Here is a 23,605-nt window from a genome sequence, read left to right on the forward strand (position 1 = left end):
CTGGGCTCATGAGAATGATTTTTCTATTAGTTGCTGTTCACACCAAATTTCTTCTTTAATTTTCTTACAAGATGCACTGAGACTGCAGTTCAATCTGATTCCTTTTGCCTTCTCCAGTACCCATTACACAAATATACGCTGCATTGGAGGGACCATTGTTTGCAGTGTGAGAGTGTAGATATTATCACAGGTAAAGAGTGGAGGACATGAACAAGAGGCTAAGGAGATTACGGGGTTGGAGTAGGTTGTCAGAGAGGAAGACGGCAGTGTTAGCCTAGCTGCTCTGTAGATGGGCGCATTATGTGTCAAGAAGCTGTTCTGGAAAACCATCACATGGCTCCCTGTTCTCTCTCTCCTGTTGGATGAAAATCTGCCATGTGATGTGTGCTACATCAGTGACCCGCTGTTAGTTGACACCTGGCTGGCTTCACAAGCTGAGCTGCATTTTCTTCAGCAGCAGCTTTCAGAAACAGCAGCAGTGCTAGTAACTGGGAGAGAACAACTAGAGCTGTCCTCTGCCTTCTGTCCAACCAGTGGTTAGCAAGTTTCAGGATCCACTGAAAAACCTCCCTTGGCTTCACCAAGGTGTAGGTCTAACCATAATGATTTTCCACTGTGGTGAAATCTGATTACTTCCCCTCAGAAAACAGCTTCTTTGGGAGAGGAACATTTGTTCTACCAAAGATTTTTTTCTGTTGCTCAATGTGCACATAAAAGGGGAGTTCACAGTATATACTATATAGCTCTCTTCTATGCTTGTAAGTTTTATTACTTTCCATAGCTTCCAGTAGTACATTATAAAAGCTCCCACTACTGGAGTTTTGCAGAGAAAAGGGAGAGCTTTTCACCATTTTCAAGGACCAGTTCTACACACATGGGTTAAAGCAAAGTTTTAGTACTTTTTGAATAATAATTCATTATAAAATGCAAACATGTGGCTTGGGTTTTACTATATTGACCCAAATTTCCACCAGGTGGCATGGTTTGATGTCTGCCTAAAAAGAGAAACTTGGAAAAATGTGAGTTTCTGAACAGTGTGATGTGGATACCTGATCAGGAGTCAGCTAAAGTCAGCAAGAAGCTTTCTGTTGACTTTGACAGGGCTGTTGGTGACGACCCTCTGTGGTGAGGTGGAAGTTTAGATACTCTATTAAAAAGAAAAGCTGTTCTCAGAAAATATTTGTCTAAGGTATATCACAAAGGAGAAGTGAAAAGGCTTTTCACTGTCACACATTTGTAAAGATGTGGGGTTTTTGCAATTTTCAGATGGAGCCCGTTTGTTTTGTATGGGGCCAAGATATGTATATTTATGGGCATATGGAGTGAGACTGAAGAGCTGTTAAGAAAATATATGAGCAATTTGCTGCAGAAACTCAAAACAGCTGCAGTTAGTCATATATATATATATATATATATATATATATATATATATATATATACAGTGATATATTTTACATCATTGCTGAGGTTTTATCAAAGCTGAGTATGTTTTGTTACTGTCTCCTTATTGCTTTAAGAGGCAGTTCCAGAGTAACTGCAATGCTTTCATGCTTTTTCACAATGCTTTAAGATAAAGAAACACTGTGCAGACTTGACTGAAGAAACTCACTTGAGAGCAATTAATCTGATGATACTGTTTAAAACATGTCTGACCTTTTCTCCTTACCAGAATTGCTGTCAGACATTGCTTTTTCTTTGTCTAACTACATACAGCAAATGCTAAGCTACTGTGCTTCGGTCATCTTTGTCAGGCCTGGTTTCCAGGTAGCTTGCCTGGCTATATATAGTCCTTCACAGGAAAAGCTGCTATGCACTAGCTGTAAAGTCATTGGAATGGCTGGGCTTCTCATTTGTATGATCAGTTGCAGTACTCAGCAAGGTTAATTTGTTTTAAATGTCAGAAGGGGGTGGATAATTGCTCCTTTATGTTTGCATTACCAAATGCAAAATGACTACTAGTTCTGTTCTCCGTCAGAGATTTAGCTGCAAGGCGAGACTACAGAGTGCCTTCTTGGAGGACACATTTCCTTGTGGAACCAAAGATCTCTTTATGATTCCTCAGGTGACACCAGCGTACTCATTGAAAACTCCTTTTAGTGAAACAAAGCAAGACAGTCAAATGCAAGAGAGTAAAAGATGTAGCCATTTACATCTTCATTTAGATTATTTAGAGGCTTGCTGGGTTTTTCTTGTTGAATAATGATGGAAGGATACTTTTTTTTAACTTCAAATATGTCAGAAGATGCTTTGAGACAGCAAAACCTTTATTGCATGATGTGATTTACATGCCTGCATGGATCCAGTCTTCTTCCTGAAAAACAAAAATATTTCATCACTGTAACAATGTGAACAATAACAATGTAGATCTGTGTGTTTAGAATAGGTCCATTTTAATTTCTTTGTTTGAGTTGAATGTTTCCTTAGATTTCCTTTGCTTCCTGGCTGGAATCATGCACTAATAATTATCTTTCACTTCTACCTCCTAAATTCTCTTCCTCTTCTTAATGTAAGTAACAATATAAAAGGGGAGTGGGAGGGTGAAGCTAAGCTAAGCAAAGCAGTAAAAAAAGTCAGCAAAGAATTTTTTTTTCTTAACATATTGTTACTTGTAAAAAATATTTATTGCAGTCATATACGTATCTTCTGCCCTGCTTTCTAACACCACATGGGTATGTCTCCTGTCTGCTGAGCCTTGCTCTACGTGCTACGTGTAGTCTGTAGCATTTGTGAGAATATTGGTTTGTTGTTAAGCTTTCAAAGTCCTTGCCAGTACTTGTGTTGATTCCCAGTATAATTTTGTCTCTCTGTTTGTGTTCTTACATCATAGAACAAAGCTCTTAATCTCGGTACAATCGTTTATATTAACAAAGACATATTTAAGACATGATTTTTGTTCTGGACAATTGCTGTTTATCATCATTTCAAGTCTCGTCATGTTAAAGATACTGATAATATTATGTGAATTCCTTTCCAAAAGGAGCGAGTACAACATTAGGGACTCCTGAATGTGCATCAGTAGCTATTAATCACCCTAATCCAGTAGGATAGCTTTATAGATTTCGGGAGTGCAGTCTATGTTTTCACAGTGCATGTGCTTCTGGAAAAGGCTTACAAAGCTGTAGTGGGACTTAAGCACAGAAAACTGGTACTACAAAAGGAGTAGCTGGGTAAAAGCTATTCCCACCAATCTGAGAGTGGGTTGGTGGCTGCCTTAGTCGAGTGAAACCCCCTTTCAGCATGTGGTCTAAATGAGGTGCTCCTCCAATGAACAGGTTTACCAGGCTGCAGAAATATTGCAGGAAAGTCATTGGATTTGCATTCAGGCATTCAGATTAGTGTTACCCTCTGCCTGGGCCTAAAAACAATGAATCTGGGTGACAGGAAGCATGGATCTTACTACAGCTAACTCTGTCCATTGTGATCATTAGTGAAGGGGATGCAGCAGTATGGCAAAAACAGTGTTGTGATGGTGGATGAGATCATCTGCTCCAGTCCCCCCAAATACCGGTTCCCTGAAGCTGGGTTACGGATTATGATTACAAATAAGTTTGGACCACGCACCAGAATGCGGATGGCAAGCCGACTCATCATTAATGAGGTAGGTTCATTATGAAAACAGTAAATGACTATGAAGCAGAGTGGGTCATGCTCATTCTGGAATTCAGATTCTGCACTGTTTCTAGAGATGGGCCAGTAGCCACGTCACAGCAGATGTGAAGATGGGTTCCCAACTGGTGGTACTGCTTGTCTTAATAGGAGGGAAGTCACTGAGAGGGACTCCCTTCTCTCCCTGCCAGAAGATGTTTGTTTCAATGTGTGTGTGTATGTGTGCACATTCAGAATTTATCTGCAGCAGAAGAGTTGTTTTTGGCCATTATGAAAGTGGTCAAGCTAAGAAAAGGTAATGGACATGCTAACCAACAAGTGGTAAGAACTGCTTAGCACTATGTCACATCACATCAGGATGTGATCACATCAGGATGTGATCACATCAGATATTTGCCTGCCTTTGTAGTCTTCGTAGTTGTCAGCTCAAAATTAAAATGGACCAAAATCTTTTCATGAGGGGAATTTGCTTTGAAAGGTTTCAGTTAACTCTTAATTAATATACTGTCACCACCATGTATTGCTAGTTTCATACCTTGCAGCTGAACTGACAGGATTGGCCAAGTGACACTGTTCGCAGCTTGCATGAAATACTTTGGATGAAATTTTTAGTCCTGCCAACCCTGGCTTCTTTGAAGGCACGATTTTATCCTTTGCTGCCTACAACATCAAATATGGGAGGTTTTTACTCTGGCAGATAAATTAATTTCAGTAATTTAGGAAATACAAGCTTTAGCAAATTCCTAGAATCTGAACATCATAACACAGTTCATGTGTCTCCCCAGCATTGTGAACACCCCACCAAAGGAATGCAGCACTCTAGTATATTTGTAACAAAAGCTCAATTTAAGAGTAAAACAGTGAAATATTTTTAGGTAGTCAGCTTGTTGGTGTACAGTCAACAGCAGGGGAAGGTCAGATAGGGCACACAACAGCAGCTGTCTCTGTTAAAATTCTCTTTTTAAAGTAATTCATTGGTCAGAAAAAAAAATATATTTCTTAATGGCTATGTGCCTAGAGAGCTGATACTTGCTTGCTGTTCAATATCTGCAAAAGGTGTTCTCTATACCAGGATATTTTGGATCTATATTCTTATGTATTCTCACTACCAAGGTGTTGCAAAGTATTCAGATACAGTTTTCTCTATTTTTAATTACTGCGTGTTAATACTGGTTTCAGATTTTTTTTTATTATTTATTTATATATTTTTTTTTTGATGTTGTGTGGTTGCTTTATTTTTCGAGACAATTGAGAGGACTTCATAGAAGTTGCAAAAAATTTGTCATTAAAATAACGGCACTTATCAATCCTGCATTATCTCACCTAACAAACTAAATTCTTTTTATTTTCTGCAACCGTGTGAAGTTACTGTTACATCTCACATTCTCCAGTGTAGTAACTGGTATATATAACAACATTTAAAACCTATCATTGCAATTGTACTACATATTGTGAATGTAACAGTTCTAAACATGTCTGTATGGGCAATATACAAGCTTTGTGAGAGCTTATATACTTGGACTAGGACAACAACAATTAATCTTTCTTTCTGAACTAGTACAGTAGGAGCTTTACATTTACCTCAAGGAATGGGGATGGGAAGGAGGCACAAGACTTTGACCTGACTAGGAGAGATCTCAGACAATGAGTCATTCGTAAGCCATCTTTAGTAGTGCAGAAATATCTTGTTACCACTAGATTATGGTGCTGTCACTGGTATGAGTGGGAATTGCTGAGTGAGAAGTGCTTCAGAATAAGCATGTTCATTAAAACATAGTGTGTAAGAACAGATACCGCAGCTTTGTCAATCATGGTTTGAAATGCTCATGCCGCTAATTTTGAGTTGCATGGTTAACACTGACATAAAGACAGAAAGGCCACAGATGGTTTTGTTTGTTGCTGAAAGAGGAAGGCAACACAAGAGAAGCATCACGACTCACATGACTGGGGCTGGACAGAAAGCATAACCCAGGGTTAAGAAAGTCAAGAATAAAACTTACGGCAGTTTTGTCTTTTACACTGTGCAGCGTCAGCGGTTAATCCAATCTGCCAATGGCTCAGGCAAACCACTTCAGAATGGGAGACATGAAAATATTGAAAATGGGAACATCCCTGTGGTGAACCAAGAGGAGGAAGGTGAACAGGACAATCTGTCTCCATTTTCATTGCCAGGTGAGTTTTATTTTCCAGATGTTTAGAGCAAAGAAACAGAAGAGAATTAAAAGGCCAAACACTGGGTTATGGGAGTAGACAACATATGCAGGCAGAAGAGGAGGAAAGGGTTTGATTTGTCTGTCTGGAGGCTGGATTTGATGACAGTAAAACAGGACCATAAGCTACATGATTAAAAGGAGATCTCAGGAAAGTGTTTCCCAACCATCATGCATCATAGTGGTAGAAGTGCTGGTTTGCCAGAGGTAAAAAGAACGCATGTAAGGCAGGTGTATATTCAAAAACTTGTCACGCCGACCTGACAGGCATTGCACTGCTAGTAATTTTGAATCGAACGGTTAATACCGATCTACTGGAGATTACTGGAACAGAAGCAACTAGGTATATAAATGTATAATAACCTGACATTATAACTTGAATGTACGGGAGGTTTGGACAAAGAGAAAGAAAGATTTAAGGGGAGAAATAGTGTTTACTGTTTTTTTAAGTTGATTAAAATTCTTAGATCAGCATTATCTAATAATACCTTCTGAAATTTTTTGGAAACTCTCTGGTGTGAAGGGCTATATATAACCAGTTTCACTGTGTTGGAGACCACATTGTACATTACAGGTTGACTCTCCCTCAGCTGTTTTGGAGATTAGACAGCAGAGATTAGATAACCTATCACAGGTATGTAGTCACTAGTATTCCCTTACACACTTACTGTTTAACCCCAATATTACTTGGCATAAATTATTATCTGATGCAGAGAAGAAGAAAGAATTTTCTACATCTTACATGATTCTAATTTCTTAGAGGTTCTATTTGCTTGACTTACCATCATTTTGGAAGAGATGTTTGTGAGAGAACATTGAAGCATGCTATGCAGAGATTGGATAAAACCATGTTTTAATGTGTTACTGGACTATGTGCTCTTACAGGAGCTTCTTACAGACAGCAGTTACAGGCTTTCATCGGGGATGAAGAGTGGAAACAAACTGATTCATAAGAAAGGCCCATTAGATGCGTTTCTGATAATAACAGCGTGAAAAAACTATTAATATTCTATGGCGAAATAAGTGGTTCCATATCTTAATAAATCAGATGTTTAATAGACCAAATGCTTTGAACTAAGAAGGGAGTTATGAGTTCTGTCATTGACCTTTTTTAATGGAGTTTTCCTGTATTTTTTAGAGAGTCTTTCAAGATAATTGAGATGTAACAGGCCAAAGTGGAACCATTGTTGATACAGTTCACACTGGAATGGAACGAAAGTTCAGCATGAACTCAAACAGTTTGTGTAAAAGTGATAAAGTGATTATTTAAAATATTCATCATTATTTTCAGGTTTTGTTACTCCACTGTTTTCTGGAGATAATTTTCTATTGGTTGGATCATCATTCCTCAATTGTTATGCTGTATTTCAGTGCCTGGTAAAATTATGGAGAACTGTGTGCAGTTTTGGTTGCCACAATATAAAGACATAAAACTATCAGAGCTTGTGCAAAGGAGGGCAGGGTGAAAGGTCTGGAGGGCAAGACGTAAGAGGAGAGGCTGAGGTCCTTTGGGGCGCTACTGTATAAGAAGGACATAAAACTATGAGAGTATGTCCAAAGGAGGGCAACTGAGATGGTGAAAGGTCTGAAGGGCAAGACTTATGAGAAGCAGCTGAGGTCCCTGGGTTTGTTCAGCCCCGAGCAGAGCAGGCTGAGGGGAGGCCTCATGGCGGCCTGCAGCTCCCTCACAAGGGGAGCAGAAGGGCAGGCGCTGAGCTCTGCTCTCTGGGGACAGCGACAGGACCCGAGGGGACGGCATGGAGCTGGGACAGGGGAGGGTCAGGCTGGGGGTTAGGAAAAGGTTCTGCATCAAGAAAGTGGTTGGGCACTCAGACTCCCCAGTAACAGGCCGGCTGAAGTTCAAGAAGCATTTGGACAACGCTCTGAGAAATGTAGTTTAATTTTTAGGTATTCCTATGTGGAGCCAGGAGTTGGACTTGATGATCCTTGTGGGTCCCTTCCAACTCAGGATATTCTATGATTGTATTCTGATAGAGAAATCTTCTAATTTTCCTTTCAAAAGTACATTTGTAATAACCTTGTGGAAAATGTAAAGAAACAGCATTATTCTTTGTTGCTTAAGTACTGTGGCACAATGAGTAGCCTAAAAAAATCCTGACATTTGAAACTGGCTTTAGAGAAAATTTTCCCAGAATCCCCTCTATTTTTCTTTTGATATATTTTCAGGCCAGGAATAAGGCACATACATTTTTTAAAGATCAGAACTTCATGTATTCTTTCAATACATAAATAGCTCTATGAAGAATAAGCACTGAAAGGACTTTCTGCATCAACTGCTTGCAGTGTGATAAGTAGAAAATTCACTTTTTTTAAGAACTGCAAGAGAAGTGGCTATGAATTGGCCCAACCCCCCTTTTTTTTGTTCACTTCTTTAGTCACCTTTTTTAGCTTAGTTTGGATTTTGACTTTCTTTCTTCAAATTGTATGTTCTATATGCTTTTGAAAGAACAAGTGTTGTTTTTTTTTAATGTTTGTTTTGTTTTTATTTTGTTTTGTTTTCTGAAACAGAAATACACATAGATGAAATTTAAAGCATTGCATCATCTTGAAGTAATGCCCTGTTATCATTTGCTATCTGTAAGGTTTGCTTATTATTCTCCTTTACACCCTGTGGTGGTGCTTAGTAATAAAAGTAGGACTTTAGCATACAGAAATAGAGAAAAAGAATATACAGAAATAGAGAAAAAGAATAGTACATGAAAACAGACCTAACTAGTCTCTTGCCTAGGTTCCATATGTCAAACATCCAGAGATATTCAACCCCAGGGTGTGGCTCAGGCCTGTCTTGGAGCAGGAGGAAATACATAGTTTTTATGGAAACTACATATGTTATCATGCAAACCAGCCTTTGCCTTTGGTTTCTATGTGGGAAGAAATGTTCTCTTTAAAAGAGGAATTCCTTTCTTGACCTAACTGTAAGGCCATGAGTAATTATCTTCCAAGACAAAGGTTCATTTGATGCTCTACTGTTCTATTACTCTACAGTTGTTTGGAAACAGGTCTTAAACTCCAGGGGAAAAAAACGAAAAAAGGATAAGAATAAAGCAGGATGAAACAGAGCAAACATATGTTGACAACAAAATGATGTATAAAAGCCCTTGCATAGCTCAGTAGTGTTTTAGAGCCCAGACTCAGAAAAACGTTTCTGTGCAGCTCTTAATGGATGCTTAAATCCCATTCATTGTCACATGTTCAAGATCCTTTAAAATACTCGGTGTTGTCAGCTCCTGCTGGTTTCACAGAAACGAAGAATTCCTTCTCTTATAGGATTGGACCATGGATGCTTTATGTAAGACATGATGGTGTTAGCTAAAATAGGAATATTAATTCCTGGAGCTAAAATAAGATAGCAATAAAGGAGATTAGCAATCCTGCACATTTTGATATGGATCCAAAATACACAGACAACATGTAGGAGAGAAGCAAAAATTAACAGCATCTACTAAAAATGTAGAAAATGGTCCAACCAAATGTTCATCTACCCCAATATTCCAAATGCAACCATGACTTTATGAAGAAGTCTTGGAAAGAATGGGACAGGACAAGTTTATGTGATATTACCCTGAAACACATTCTGCCCTTCAGCTATTTTCAGCTCAAGGAATTTCCTGGACTGGGTGTGATTTTTGAGCATTAAAAAATCCCTAGTGTATTTCTTCTTCGTTAATTTGCCTAGTTCTCTTTGCAAACATTAACACCCACAACATCCTTTGGCAAGGAGTTTACAGCCTCCTTTTACTAGCATTGAACCTGGCTCCTACTAGCTTCATTGGATGTCTTCTTTTATTGGAAAAGACAGCGAACAGAATAAATTCTGTGCAACTCACTGACACTTGGGATGCTGTGGACCTGTATGATATCCCCCATGAAATTATGTCTTTGAGGCTAAGCTAGAGACAGAAAGCAGTTCCAGGTGGAAATTTCTCTAGTTTATATCACTGCAAACACTGATGCAGAGAATTCTCTGCAACATCCCTGTTTTCCCTCAGTGCTCCTTTGTTCACCAGTGGGTCCAGCACACTTTCAGCTCCTAACGTATTTGAAGTAAGATTTACTGAATTTTTTATTCTTCTTTGTAGTTGTTTCCCAGACTGTTTTTCTCTCCTGTGTTATGTGCTTTTGCCTAAATTCAGAAACATGACTGACTTAGGAAGGAACTAGTTCCCATAGCTTCTTGCATAAGAGAGAAGTTTTTCCAAGAAGATATTTGAGAGCAGGACTTCACTGCTATATTCTGAAACACTTTTTTTGCAAGAGCTTCCTCTTGCCCACTGGCTGTGTAGTGGTACATCTACCACAGAATTTATTTCACAAGTGTGTTTCTGGGGCAGATCTCACAGTTTTTTGCATGTACTGCAATTTGATTTGCATCATATTCTTGGAGCTCACGAACCAAACTTCTTTTGTAGAAAACTAAACTGGAAAGTGTGTTCCAGGGGAGCAACTAATGTGTTCTATGTATGAGGAGGATATGCAGGAGAAATTAGCAGAAAAAGAGGCACAGATTTAATTTAGTAACTCTATTACGTTTGCTCATCACTTCACTCTGAAAGAGTGAAAAATAACTTGAGAAAGTCTATAAATCTTATTTCTCCCTTAAAAATATTGATAAAGTAGGCAGCAAGGTTAAAACATAAAAATAAATCCTGCCAAAATCTGAAGTCAAACAAAGTATAGTGAGCACACTGCTCAATTACTTTTCATTGCTGTTCTGTATTGTCCTGTGTAAAGCTATAGGAACTCTGAGAGTAAAGCTTGTTTCTGCAGATGGTGCAAATTCTTTTTTTCAGGACTAGTTCCCAGTGTACCAAAAATGTGTTTTGAAGAGAAAATTATTGGCATAAATCTGGGTATGCAAAGTGTGGTAAAGGCACAGGCTCAGAATAGAAATCTGGGTTGTTTTGGGCAGATCTCATGGTCTGGAATTTGGAACTTGTATTCTGGAAAATTGAAACTTCCGAGAAGAGTGTTAGTATTTTGGAAAATAGTCTGTTTTGGAGGAGAAGTAAAACCTCGGTATTTTTCACAGGAAAAAAAAAAAAAAAAAGGAAAAAAAAAAGAAAAAGAAAAAGAAAAAAAAAAAGTTTCCAAAGCTCTGTTGCAGAAGAAAGAATTGACATAAGACTGTTTGTTTTAATATGTCAGCTGTCCACTTGGAGGGCTGACAAAGGTCGGGCTTTCTTGGACACCTTTCTATCCACTGTGCAGGCTGGCTCCAGCATGTTAATACAGAGAGTCTCACTTCCACGCTGCCTAGGGAAACTTGCAGAGCTGAAATCAATAAGGATTTTCCAAGAAGGCGGAGGGGCAGCTTCTGTGTCAATTTGCCTGACAGTGAATTAAAAAACATTTTCTTAGAAATTTTTGATTTCCCTACAAAGGCATTTTTCAGTGGAAAATAGTTATGATGGAAAATTCACAGTGGATCCAGTTTATTATATCTCTTTTGGTTGCTCCTATGTTAAGTCCCATACTCAGACAAAAAGATATATTCCTCTATCGTGTTTTGGATACAGCACATGCTCAGGAATGAATTAAGCTTTCAGGTTGGCTAATTTACATATACTAGTTTTTTCTAGTCACTCTCAATGCTGATGAGCCACAGCACTTTCTAGCAGAAATGTGCTTGCTTTCTGATTTATTACAAAGCTCCCAATGTGGAGGTGTGTATATTGCAGCTGCACATTTTCAGGTCAAGATTTGAATTAATATTGCTAATGATACGTGGATGTAAATTTAATCTTTGTAAATATAAAGCCTAATTAGGACCCAGGGGATGGGTGATTTAAAAATCACTTTTCATTGGGAAAAAAAAAAAAGTCTTCATTTTTTGCTAATGAAAAATAGTAGAGAAATGTAAAAAGATAAACATTAAAAAAAAAAAGTAATTTAAAAATTAGGAAGTAGAGCACTGAAAAATTCTACAGCAATAAACATCCTAGGCCAGCTGGAAGTGCCTTGTTTTTATTGTAATTTTACTGTTGTCAAAAGCCAAAACAACAAACAAACAAACAAAATCAACAACAATTAAAAAAAAAAATCAGAAAAACAGAAATCAGCAGCAAACTCCAGGAAACCTTCCTCATTTTGCAGATAGATTAAATTAGAGAAAACCTTTCCTGTTTCCAGCTTACTTTAAATTAGGAATGTATAGAATTTCATAACAATAAAGTTAGGAAAAATCCTATATGCCTGTTAGACTCATGCTTTTCAGGGAAATTGTACCATTTTTTAGATCATTCATCTAATAAATTGTGTACAGAAGACTCCCTTTTCACATTGAAAGGTGTAGACATGTTCTGAAGTAGCTAATATGTGGAGTGAAGGTCTGTGCTTGATTGCTGCCCTTTTAAAGGGAAGGCTAAGTGAAAAAGCTGTCAAATTTAAGTGATTTAAATGTTTTAAAATAACTTGGATCTGCTCCTGGCAGCATAGTTGCATTTGGAAGTTCTGTTTGAGGCTAGCTCTCGCTTGGTCCCGTGGGCTAAATGTTCATTATTATTTGGACCATTTTAGGTGTGTGCCTCTGGTTCAGCTATAGACAAATGGGATTTCATTGGTGTGATCCAAGGCAGTTCTGCATCACAAACAAAACTCCAATAAATGGGGAGAGTCAGGAGACAGAAGTCATTGTACCTTCAAGGGTACAATCCTGATCTGAATGAAAACACGAGGGTAGTTTCAGGCTTTTGCTCAAAGTTCACCTCTACTCAGTGTGAAGATTGCAAATAGGATAATATTTTTCCTACCAAAGGCAATTTCAGTAGTGCCTTAAGGAAATATTCCTTTCCCCTCAGTGCTACAAGGTGTGCTGTTAACTTCTTTCACCAGTACGCTGTGTATATGCAAAAGCGATTATTGTGATCAACACTGGAAAGAAGGGCCCAAAATGTACTGACATTTACCAAAGGGCTCTTTGTGGTAGGGCTGCCCTTTATTATATGTTTTCAGAAACATTGTAATCAAGCTCTTCTATAATGATGTGTTCTGTAATAAAGCAGAAATATTCTCTCATTATAGTCGGGGTGGGGGCTCAGCAAACAACATATGCCTTTCCTCAGCGCTATGAGCTGCTGGAGGAGCCTTCAGGCCCACAGCTCACAGGAGTGCCATTAAAACAACTGAGCTCACATCTTGTAATGGGACTGTTTGTGTATTTATACAGAGCAGCAATGTATTGAATAATAGCCTTAATGAGGAGGATAATTTTCTTCCTAAGCAACAATCACAAAACAATTTGTCACTAACTAAAAGCCTAACACAATTTCACAAATTTATTGCTAAATCACTTTAATAATTATTTCAGAGTGGGCAGTCAAAAACAAAGAGCAGCACAGAAGTAGTTTCAAAAGAGCGAAAGAAAATGAAATTTTCATGCTGGATATTGTTTATGTATTCATTTCAGCCAGGTGAAGTGAATGGAAGGCATCAAGTTCATAAGGAAATGTAGTTTGGAGGTTGCTGCTAAACTTATTAAATTCTTACTAAACTACCATGTCACAGCATAAGAGTAAATTTCAGCATTGGGTGCCACACAGGTTCCATGACCCAGCATAGTAGGAGGTGAAAAAATGTTCTTGGGCAGAACCAAGGCCAGCTCCATTTAAAGCTTTATCTGAAGGCTTTTAAAAGCTGGCAAGCCCTGGCACAAAAGAGAAGCCAGTGTTAGGTGTGTCAGGTAGGCTACTTTGTTCATGATAGTTCAGAACTACTGCAGGCCAACTGCCAATGGCCAGTCTCCTCTGTTAACCCAACAAAATTATCATTTCTGTTCCCTGAAGTCTGACACACATCCATGCAATCTGAACAAAGATACAGGACAGGCAAGTAATTCTCCACCAACATTTCTGTTTTCCTGGGTCTGAGCAAGAATAGCAATGCCAGTGGTAAGGCACTGTGAATTCTTGAAGTTAAGTGTTTTTTAGGTAATTAAGGACATTAGGCAGGATCTCTGACACAATACATATTCTCCAACAGAGGCTGAGAAAATCTGTTGATTCCCAATTTGTTCTGCAGGCAATTTTGTTTCTCTTATCTGTATTATCGAAAAGACAAATGGGCTAAATCTCCTGTGTGTAGCACCTCTGAAGTCAGTCAGATTAAACCAGCATCAGATCAGAATCAGATCCATATTTTTTTTCCTGTCAAACTGTCGCCCACTCACCCTGCATTTGGAATTAACTGGGGAATTACCAGCCTGGGCCATGCTGACTTGTTTGACTATGAACCAGGCTTAGCAACATGGGTAGACAAAGAGTACAAATTAACCAGCAGGAGTCTTTTAATGATCCAAACCAAAACAAATAAAACAGAAGGAGGTATGAAATACCATAGGATATTTACAGTCTCATTAACAGAGTTAGTGAGATGTGAGGTAACAAGTGCCATTTCTTTTTCTGGACAGAACAGAACGATTACTGTTTTTAAAACCTGTATAGCAGTATATGTAAGCAAAAGGAAAAAGGACTTTCCTGTAAAATCTGTGTTATGCTTCCAATGTCATGTTCATATTTAGAAGCAGAATTGATGAAGGAGACTTTAGTAGTTTTATGTGTTGGAAGTTCCACAGCCACAAGCTAAAAGGGAGTAAAGAGCCAAGCTTAGTCTAAAATTTCCTGGTGGGCTGATGGCATCCTAGAATTTACAAGAAATTCTCAAGTTAAGGAGCTGATTCATACCTTAGCCCTAGAATACATACCTAAGTAAAATGAAGACCTGCATTTGCAGTTTAATTCAACTATTACAGAGTTTCATAAATTACAAAGATGTTATTAATTTTAAAAGGTTTAACTTTTGATTTCTTTATATCTGGTGTACATTGCTCCAGAGGACAGATTTAATTCTAACTGAATCCATTGACAAAAACTTGCATTGAAAAATCCTTAATTCCAAAGTTTTTGCAGAAAGAAAATTCCTGGTGAAGCTGATGGGAGTTTTCTTAGCTGCCCTTTATAATTGAATTAACTTCGCTGAAAGATGTATCTGATAATTTCCTTCAGTGTGATTACCCGTTATATTAAAAATGGCATATTTTATCAGATCATATACATATCACTGTCAGTTTATGACGGAAATCCTTACTAGCAAAATTCTAAATCTATGTAGGGAAAACCCAAACAAAAACCTAAAAACCTCTGTGCAGTTGTCTGTGCTACTTGGTTTTATCCTGATTAACAAATTTGTTATCCTACTTGCAGGATACCTTATGAAAGGTAAGTAAGTGCCACAGAGATTTATGACCCAATTGTAAAGTAATTCTCTTATTTGTATTGAGAATTACATGCACATTTACAATAATACACATTTTTTAACAAATAAGAAGGCATGTACTTGTCTTCATCAGTAGTGACATATGTCTGGTATTGCTCACCTGTTGATTTCAGGGATCTGTACGAGGGAAGTCATTGTCTCCAGCCTTATTTTACAGAGGATAAAAGAGATTAGCCCAAGGTGTGCAGTTGGAGGGAGTAATGAGTATAGGTCTCCTAAGTCCTAGTTTGAATTTCTTGCCCAAGTGTCCACAGTTGGGTATGTGAAATAAGTTTATCGTGTTCACAGGTTGGATCTGTGATTCTGTTTTCTTTGAAATTATTTTCTGTTGCTGCACAGAAGTTGCAGGTCATTTTAACTACAAGTATTTCCATCTTCCTTTTAAAAAGTCAGGTTTCTTGATTGTTTGTTTTTATTTGTGCCTTTGAATTAATAGTAACAGAGGTATTTGAAAGAGCAACAAATTGGACCATTAATTTTGGTTTTATAAGTAGCCATAGTTTAAAATCCTTATAAACCCTTCTTGGATTTACATATACTTAGGGAGTCTTAGCATTAAGATTCTGGATGTGCATGCAAGGGCAGAATTTGATTGAGATTGCAAACAGAGAGCAAGCATAGATGAAAGATACGCTGGAAAATGAGCTGACGTGCACGGCTGTAACCAGCTTTCAGAGATCTCGTCATCTGCTGTATTCAAAGAAACGTGAGCCTGGGATAGTGATGAAAAAAATAAACTGGTTCTCTCCTTTCTTTGTCCTGCAGATGGAAAAATGAACAAAATTAAATGGATTTTGACGTGGCCATTGATATTCTTGCTTTTTTGCACCATTCCAAACTGCAGCAAACCGCGCTGGGAGAGTTGGTTTATGTTCACATTTGTCTTATCCACTCTCTGGATTGCCTTGTTCTCCTACTTCATGGTGTGGATGGTAAGCATGTGTGGCAAGGCATACTGTACTGGGTGAAATGTGCATCACAAAACAGATTGTAGATCTATTGTATATTTGTTAAAGACATATAGTCATAGTGTAGTCTCTTCAGTTTACACTCTTTATTATTATAATATTAGCTTTATTCTACTCTTTTCTGCACAAATGTTTGGGCCTTTACTATATAGGGCCCAACATGGTGCATGAAGGTGCCAGCTCAATTTTCAAAACAATGTGGGCATCCGCATCCTACTAATGAAGGGGAATCTAAATGGTAGCATTCAATTCACAGCAGACTTCCTGAGACACCTTCAGAAATTTGGCTGTAGGCTCTGATATTGAAACATCCTGAAAAGGCAGATGGATGGAAAAAATTGAAGTGCTGTAAAACACCTCAAGTAGAGTGGAATAACACAAGAAAGTTTTTCTTAGTGAAGAGTATTATGCTTGCGTGTATGCTTCCATTTGCCCTAGATCTGTGAGAAGTTGTATATCAGCTGTAGATCTGTAAATTGTGACCAAGGAGCACACTTACTTGGAGATTTGAATAGCTTCCTTTTTTTTCTTTCTTTTCCTCTTTCACATTCTTAAGTTTACATTTGCAGTCAGAGAAGAGACATGAATAAGAAAGCTCCTCAAAGTAGTTTCTGTGATGGAAACAAAAATCACCGTAATTCTGAAGTATAGAAAATTACCTTTTTCTATTCTAAAAGATGCAAACCCAAGAAGTTGCATATACCTATCGCTAGAAGATAGGTAGGATGTGCTGCCAAAGAATTCATATACTCATTTTTCCTTTTAAAGGAAAATATAGTGAAGAAACAGCCAGGTTGCTTCGTGCTGAGACTATGCATACATGTATGTCTTATACATATACATACTCATAGCCATATATATATATATATATATATATATATATATATATACACTCTCATAGGCATGTATATGGAAGACTTTTTGTTCATGAGCTCCTTACCTGCAAAATATTTTTGGACAGAAAACATCTCTGCCTTCTCCAAATGTGTCAGACATTTGCAGACTACTTTACATTTATGCTTCCTCTCACGGAAGATTCCGTGTTTTCTATATATGTGATGCACAATGTTTTGCATTATAAAGTAATCCCCCACTCTCTTAATGCTGAGAAATCCATATGCCAGCCACTCATTCTGCTTGGTATAATGGTGCCAAAGCCACACATTCATTTCGTACCATATGTCCTTTGTCAGACCATGCTCTGTACCTTGGTTCCATTTGCAGAAGTCCTTTTCACAAACAAGAGACATACACGCCAAGGCTCCAACACCTCTTATTTTAAGACACACACAGACCTTAATAATCTGTTACCACTTGCAACAGAATGATGCCTACTCTTCTGAGCCACAGCTTGCCCCCGATAATGTGAATGTTTGTTCATGGGTTCCTAAAGAATACCTTTTCCTTGGCAAAGGGTCCAGTCTTCCTCATGTAAGAGACTGGCAAAATACTTCAAGAAAACAACACAGAGACTTAAAGGCTTTCACCCTTAGCAGTCTGTGCAAGGAAGCAGCTGCCTGTTCCTGCTTCAGTCCCCTCGCTATCACAAGGCTATTCCCTTTGCATGCTTGGCTGCCTGTTCAGCCTTTTTTCCTGACTCTTTTTCAGTCTTCTTTGGATGTTCCAGCTAAATACTATTCCCTGTTCTCTCCCAGGAGTTCTGCTACAAGTTTCAGCCCTCCCCTAAGCACTTATAAAGCTGCATCTGGATTCTCAGGGGATAGTATAGCCAGACACGCTCACTTTGGGATTACATCAGGAGTCATTCAAGAAAGTGTTTCCTTCTTCATGTGTTGGAATATAATAAGTTCTTCGTATTTCTGGCCCTATATCACAATATAAATTGACTACAGTCCTCATGAGAAAAGAACCAATAAGTATCTTGCCATTTTGGGAATAAAGTAAAAACAAAACCATGTCTGTGCTTTTCCTTAAAAAATCAGTATGTCCTATTCAAATTACAGAAAATGGTGCTTATTTTTTGCTCATGAAATGTTGAAGAGTATGACCGAAGTACTTTTCCTTTTTACAAGGTTGATTTTAGGCTGGTTATTCCACAGTTACTTCATTTGCAGAACTGGATTTGAGTCTAATTCTGCTAGGGTCCACATCAGAAATCAAAGTTAAGGGTCTGCCACAACCGTATTGGATTGAGGAGACTTTCCAAATATGAGAGGTTAACCTACTTTCCTCATTGTTCAGGTGACCGTGATTGGATACACGCTCGGGATACCAGATGTGATCATGGGCATTACTTTCCTAGCTGCAGGAACAAGCGTCCCAGACTGCATGGCCAGCCTAATAGTAGCAAGACAAGGTAGTGTGCCTGCGGGAGCATTCCTGCAATATTACATACTTGCTCTATGATTTGCTACCTCCATACAAACATATCCTCAATGCAATTTTATTCTGATTTAGTTATTTATTCTCACTGTTTCAGGGCCCAGATTAAAAAAAATTGCTTTAAGTATGGTGAACTAAGAAGTCATCCCTGTCCTGTTATCTTTTGCTTATTGAGACTGGGCATGGCCTAGCATTCTTGAAGGTCACTCAAAACTCAGATATCCTATGCATGGTGTGTATCAGTCTGGGTAAAAAGATACAAGCCAGACAAAACTGGCATAACAGCTATTAAAAAAAACTGCATAGAAGCATATGTGCTAACGAGCACTAGCCCATGTAAAACTTGTACTGATTTTTAGAAGACCTCCTCTACCCAGGGAAGTGAAGTGGTTAAGATGATCTGGCAGAAGTGATGTTGCTCCAAGCATACTTCTCATCCAAATGCAGACCTCTTTCCCTTTGGGATGTATGAATAGTGGCACTGGAACAGCTTTTAGATAAATGTTAGCTATGTTTTCACCAGCTTTCCAATTGAAATTTTAAAATGTTTTCTCATGTATTGTTAACATTTAAGGTTTTTTGGTTTTTTTTTGGTTTTGTTTTGTTTTGTTTTGTTTTGTTTGAAAAATGTCTGTAGACACATTCCCTCCTGTTGTTGAAAAACATTAAACATGAAATGATCCCCTTGTACTACAGGAGGATAAGAACAGCTCCTAACTGTATTCTTTTCCACCATTTGTATCTCCATAGTCTGTTTTTTCCCAGATAATGAGATCTCCAGAACACATCGCTGGGCAAATATCAAGAGTTCTGAAGTGATAAATTAAGTACCCCAAAGTCCCACATTTGTAGTTTGAGATAGAAATAATGCTCTTAAATGCCACTTGATTAAAAAGAATGATCTATTTAAATTATTTCATTCTTGAGTTTCTATTACCTGTTTTGTGCAGGAAAATCTCACAAAAGCAGAACAAAAGTATTCAGGATTCTTATGGAACAACCTTTCTACTAAATTAGCTTTCCATATGTAGTATTAAATGAACAGCTTTTTGAAAGAACAGAAGGAAAACATTACATTTTTTAATTAACAGAGTGCTGCTTTAAATCAGTTCTTTAGTATTAGGCAAAAGTACTGAAAGAATTATTTCCTCTGAAAGTGAAGCTAAGCAGTAGCTTGGGAAAAAGCAGCCCCTCTTGTTCAAAGACAGTGTTTTTGCACTACTTGGAATCCAGGAAGATGGTTACAAGACAGATTGTAGACAAATATCTAAAGAGTAGAGAGGGACACTGCCATAATACGGATTGAAAGCACAACCTTTCTATGAGCATCTCCCTTCAAGCAGAGACTGTACGTGTGATTCGGCAGTGTCTGTCTGTGCTCTCTGTACTCTAAGTATTTGTAGGATGTGTCCCATTTATGTCAGAGTTCCTCTTCCTTCCTGGTGTGTGTTTTGCAGAAAGGAGTTAATAGTTAAGCCAGTGCCTTGGGGAAATTAGACAGAGAAGAGTTCTGCCTTCCTCACGTTTATTGATACTGGTGCAGTATGAAATGGCAGCCAGTGATAGGCATTAGGACTGGATTACGAGTAATGCCTAGGGACTTCATCACCATTCACTCTTTTTTTATTTTTATTGATTGTTCCCACTTGATTGTTCCTAAAGTGAAGTCGATGCTGATTAAACCCATACCCCACAGAAGGGCTTAATATCTTTGACTCCCATCTGGTTGAGTTCTTTTCTGGACCAATTTTCATCATTTATGTGAGCTGCGTGTCCACAGACTAAATCCAGTAGACAATCTCCAGTTTCCCTGTGGCTGCAGCCTGTCTAGAACACAACAGCATCAGCTTCATTTTTGAACTGGCATTGAACACATAGGCTGAATGGATACCATGCACTCAGTAAAGCTTGCCAAGCCACAAAGACGATGCAGTTGGAGCAAGCAGTTATGGAAATGATCTCCCTACCTCACTCTGGCCAGTCCAAGAGGGCTTGGATCAATGCCAATCATTCCCCTTTAATTTCCTCTAGAACGTGAAATATTGATCCTATCCTTTGTTTTTACCTGAAGGTTGTTTTTCCTTTGCAGGCCTTGGTGACATGGCAGTATCCAATACAATAGGAAGCAACGTCTTTGACATTCTGGTGGGCCTTGGTGTTCCATGGGGTTTGCAGACCATGGCGATTGATTGTGGATCAACTGTATGTATCCTGGACATTTTTGTAATGTGTTCTTTTTCTCCATTAAAAACCAAACAAACAACCATATCCTTAAAAGATAGCATGTAAATAACCAACTAATGAAACAGCAAATGCTGAGCATGTATTGGTTTCTGAATAAGGTGTTATTTCTTTGCCAAGGAACTAGAAGTTACATAAACAATTTTCTTTCCACAAGCTGTAATTAATTCACAGTTTGCCAACTTGAGTACATTATATTCTATAGCAAAAAACAGGGCCATGTATGTCTGTTCATGGCACAGTCATTTTCTCTCTGCAATCTCAAGCACATCTGCCTTCCTGTACCTTAGTATTCTTGTAAGGCAAGAATAATGATATACCTCCATCATGAGGATCTCTTAACATAAAATCCATTAAAAATACTGATTTTATTTACTCATTTATGTATTTCTATGGAGGAGGGATTTCTTACACATTTATTTTAAATCCTGAACCCTCCCACTCTCCGTTATGATAAATCTGTCACAGGTTTGTATAGTTTAAAATGTGTAAGTCAGTCACTATTCAAGGCAGAAGGTGGACTACCATAAACCAATAAATTGATTTCTGATCTCTAAAACACAATTATTGTATTCTGAATGTTTTTAAGGTATCTTTTTTTTTTTTTTTTTTTTTTGGTCTAATTCCCACAGGTTAAGATAAACAGTAAAGGACTGGTCTATTCAGTTGCACTTTTGCTAGGATCAGTGGCACTGACTGTAAGTATACGTGTTTCCAAATGTTACTCTTCAGAGTATTCTGATTGCAAAATAATCATTAACTATTTACTTTACATAATCTGGAAGGAAAATTTTAAAGTACTTATTATCCCCAAAGTATCAATTTTTATGTGCCATTCTTATAACAGTACCATGAGTAGAAGAGCTTCCATTGTCCTCTGTGAGGACTAAAATCTGACATTTGGGGCAGAAGAGATGACAGATGTATGTAGGTTCCCATTGATTTCAGTGCCAGTGTTGAAATTATGTGATCCAATAATACTCCTTTGCTCCTGTGTCCAGCTGTATACCCCAGACCTGCCTACGTTATGGTGGGGCAAGTCCCAGGTATATTTCATCCCTCTTTTTATCCCTCCATCTCTGATTTTCAAACCAGCCTAGACTAATGAAGTGTTGTAGCCAAAACCCGTCATGAAGACAAGTCTGTGAGGACTGTGAACTTCAGAACTCTGAATAGGCATGCTAAATGTCACTCAGTTACCCTTAGAACACAAGGCATGTTAAGGTGAAACAATAGTTCTGTTTCAAAAGTTGATTTTGCTGGTACTTAGGGTTCTCTGATCCTGCTGACTCCCAGGGAGCCATCTGTGGAAAGAATCAAATCCCAAAGGTATAAAAATACCCATTTATACTAACATCTTACACTGGCTGCCTGTGGAGGCTCTTGCAGAGGAGGGGATCATCACGGGAGTTTCTACACTGTTGCATGGCTAGGTCTTAGAAAACTCCACATCACCTGTGCACAACTTAAGTGGTGGAATGACTGTTCACTTTGCCACTAACTTCCTAGTGCATCTAATAACGTAAGTGGTGGGAGCCTGTTCTTTTCTTTTCCTATCTCCAGTTCCATCATACTGCACGGCGCCTGTGAAACAACAAAGATGTTTTTTAGACACTTGTATATGACGTTGCTGCATGCTTACTGGTAACCAGCACTTTGGAAAATATGGGAGGATTATGCAGATGTGTTCCTATGCTAGCTGCTCAGGGTTTTATGAAAAGACTCTTTTCAGCCATATCATTTGAGTTCAAAGCATCTATTGTTGTCTCATTTGTTCTGCTGGATACCCTGATTCCCCCAGATCTTCCCACATAAAAACTCTTTGGAGAGTAATTGTTCAGAAGCACTCAACACCACTGAAAATAGGAGCCTTCATGCGGATTTCATTGCTTTGCTTCTTGTAACTTGTAACTCCCCTTAGTTCTGGAGCTGAGTAAAATATCAAAGAAAGCAGTTCTTCTGAAGCTGTTGAAAGAATGAACATTAGGTGCTGGTGATCTACTGTAGGATCTGTAGGGGAGCACTTCAGGGAGAGGCATATTCAGGGCATTTCTTTAGTTCATAGCCAGTCAATGCTGCCTGACTAGAATATGTCCCACATACTGAAAATGCCCCACATACTGAAACTGAGCACCTAGGGTCCTGTTTCTCTGCTCCATGAAGAACTTCTGAAGTGACCTTAAAGCAGGTTAATTTAATGTTTTGTAAAGGGATCTTCAGACAAAAGAAAGGCCAGAGTTTGAGTCATTGGACTGGGTTTTTACATTCTTTTTCTTGATCAGAAAAACATATGTTGCCTTTTGATTCTGTAAAATACCAAGAATATATTTTTATCTTAGTTCAGAATCTCTAATTCAAAAGGCTCTCATTTTTAGCTTATAATTGTCTCCAAAAGTCTCCTTTGTGGCTTAATTAACTAACACTTTGTTTGCTTGCAGGTGTTTGGAATCCATGTAAATAAGTGGAAACTTGACAGGAAATTAGGCATCTACGTGTTGTTTCTTTATGCTGTTTTCCTGTGTTTCTCTATATTGATAGAGTTTAATGTCTTCACCTTTGTCAACCTCCCTATGTGCCGAGAAGAACTTTAAACTACAATAAGGAGAGAGACTGCAATTCTTCTGATTACATGTGCTGTAAATGACAGGAGACATTTCACATTTCTACCTTCTTTCCATCAGTAATTTGAGTGTCATTCCTGCTTCTTCAGCTACCAAGCACTTTTACCTGTGTGGAAGGAAAGCATACCTTTCTTGTAACGTGCTAGCTCAAGGCAACCAAAGCATTTTCCTTCTCTGGATATTGCTGCTCAGTCATAAAGCTGTGTGGATCTTACGCAGAACTCTCAAATGTCCCCATGTATGGGACTTTCTGTTGTGATTTTCATTCTCCTTTTGCAGACAATCAAACACCACCTCCAAGGTTAACAAGAAGACTGGAGAAAGT

At 38.3% G+C, this 23,605-nt stretch overlaps 1 protein-coding gene across 1 annotated transcript in view; it reads left to right on the top strand.

Annotated features, from left to right (window-relative positions):
• Positions 1–23,250, top strand: part of SLC24A4 (solute carrier family 24 member 4) — a gene marked incomplete at its 3' end in the record, with an annotated part of 87,692 nt that extends 64,442 nt beyond the window's left edge. Inside the window, exons 11-17 of the mRNA XM_084287210.1 lie at positions 3,429–3,598; positions 5,634–5,778; positions 15,873–16,039; positions 18,278–18,392; positions 20,508–20,620; positions 21,292–21,357; positions 23,098–23,250. Of these exons, the coding sequence (XP_084143336.1) occupies positions 3,429–3,598; positions 5,634–5,778; positions 15,873–16,039; positions 18,278–18,392; positions 20,508–20,620; positions 21,292–21,357; positions 23,098–23,250 (929 nt within the window). The remainder of the gene's footprint in view (positions 1–3,428; positions 3,599–5,633; positions 5,779–15,872; positions 16,040–18,277; positions 18,393–20,507; positions 20,621–21,291; positions 21,358–23,097) is intronic.
• Between the last annotated feature and the right edge of the window lie 355 nt (positions 23,251–23,605).

The sequence above is a fragment of the Netta rufina genome (assembly GCF_964035555.1).
Source record: "Netta rufina genome assembly, chromosome: 5".
Lineage (NCBI taxonomy): Eukaryota > Metazoa > Chordata > Aves > Anseriformes > Anatidae > Netta > Netta rufina.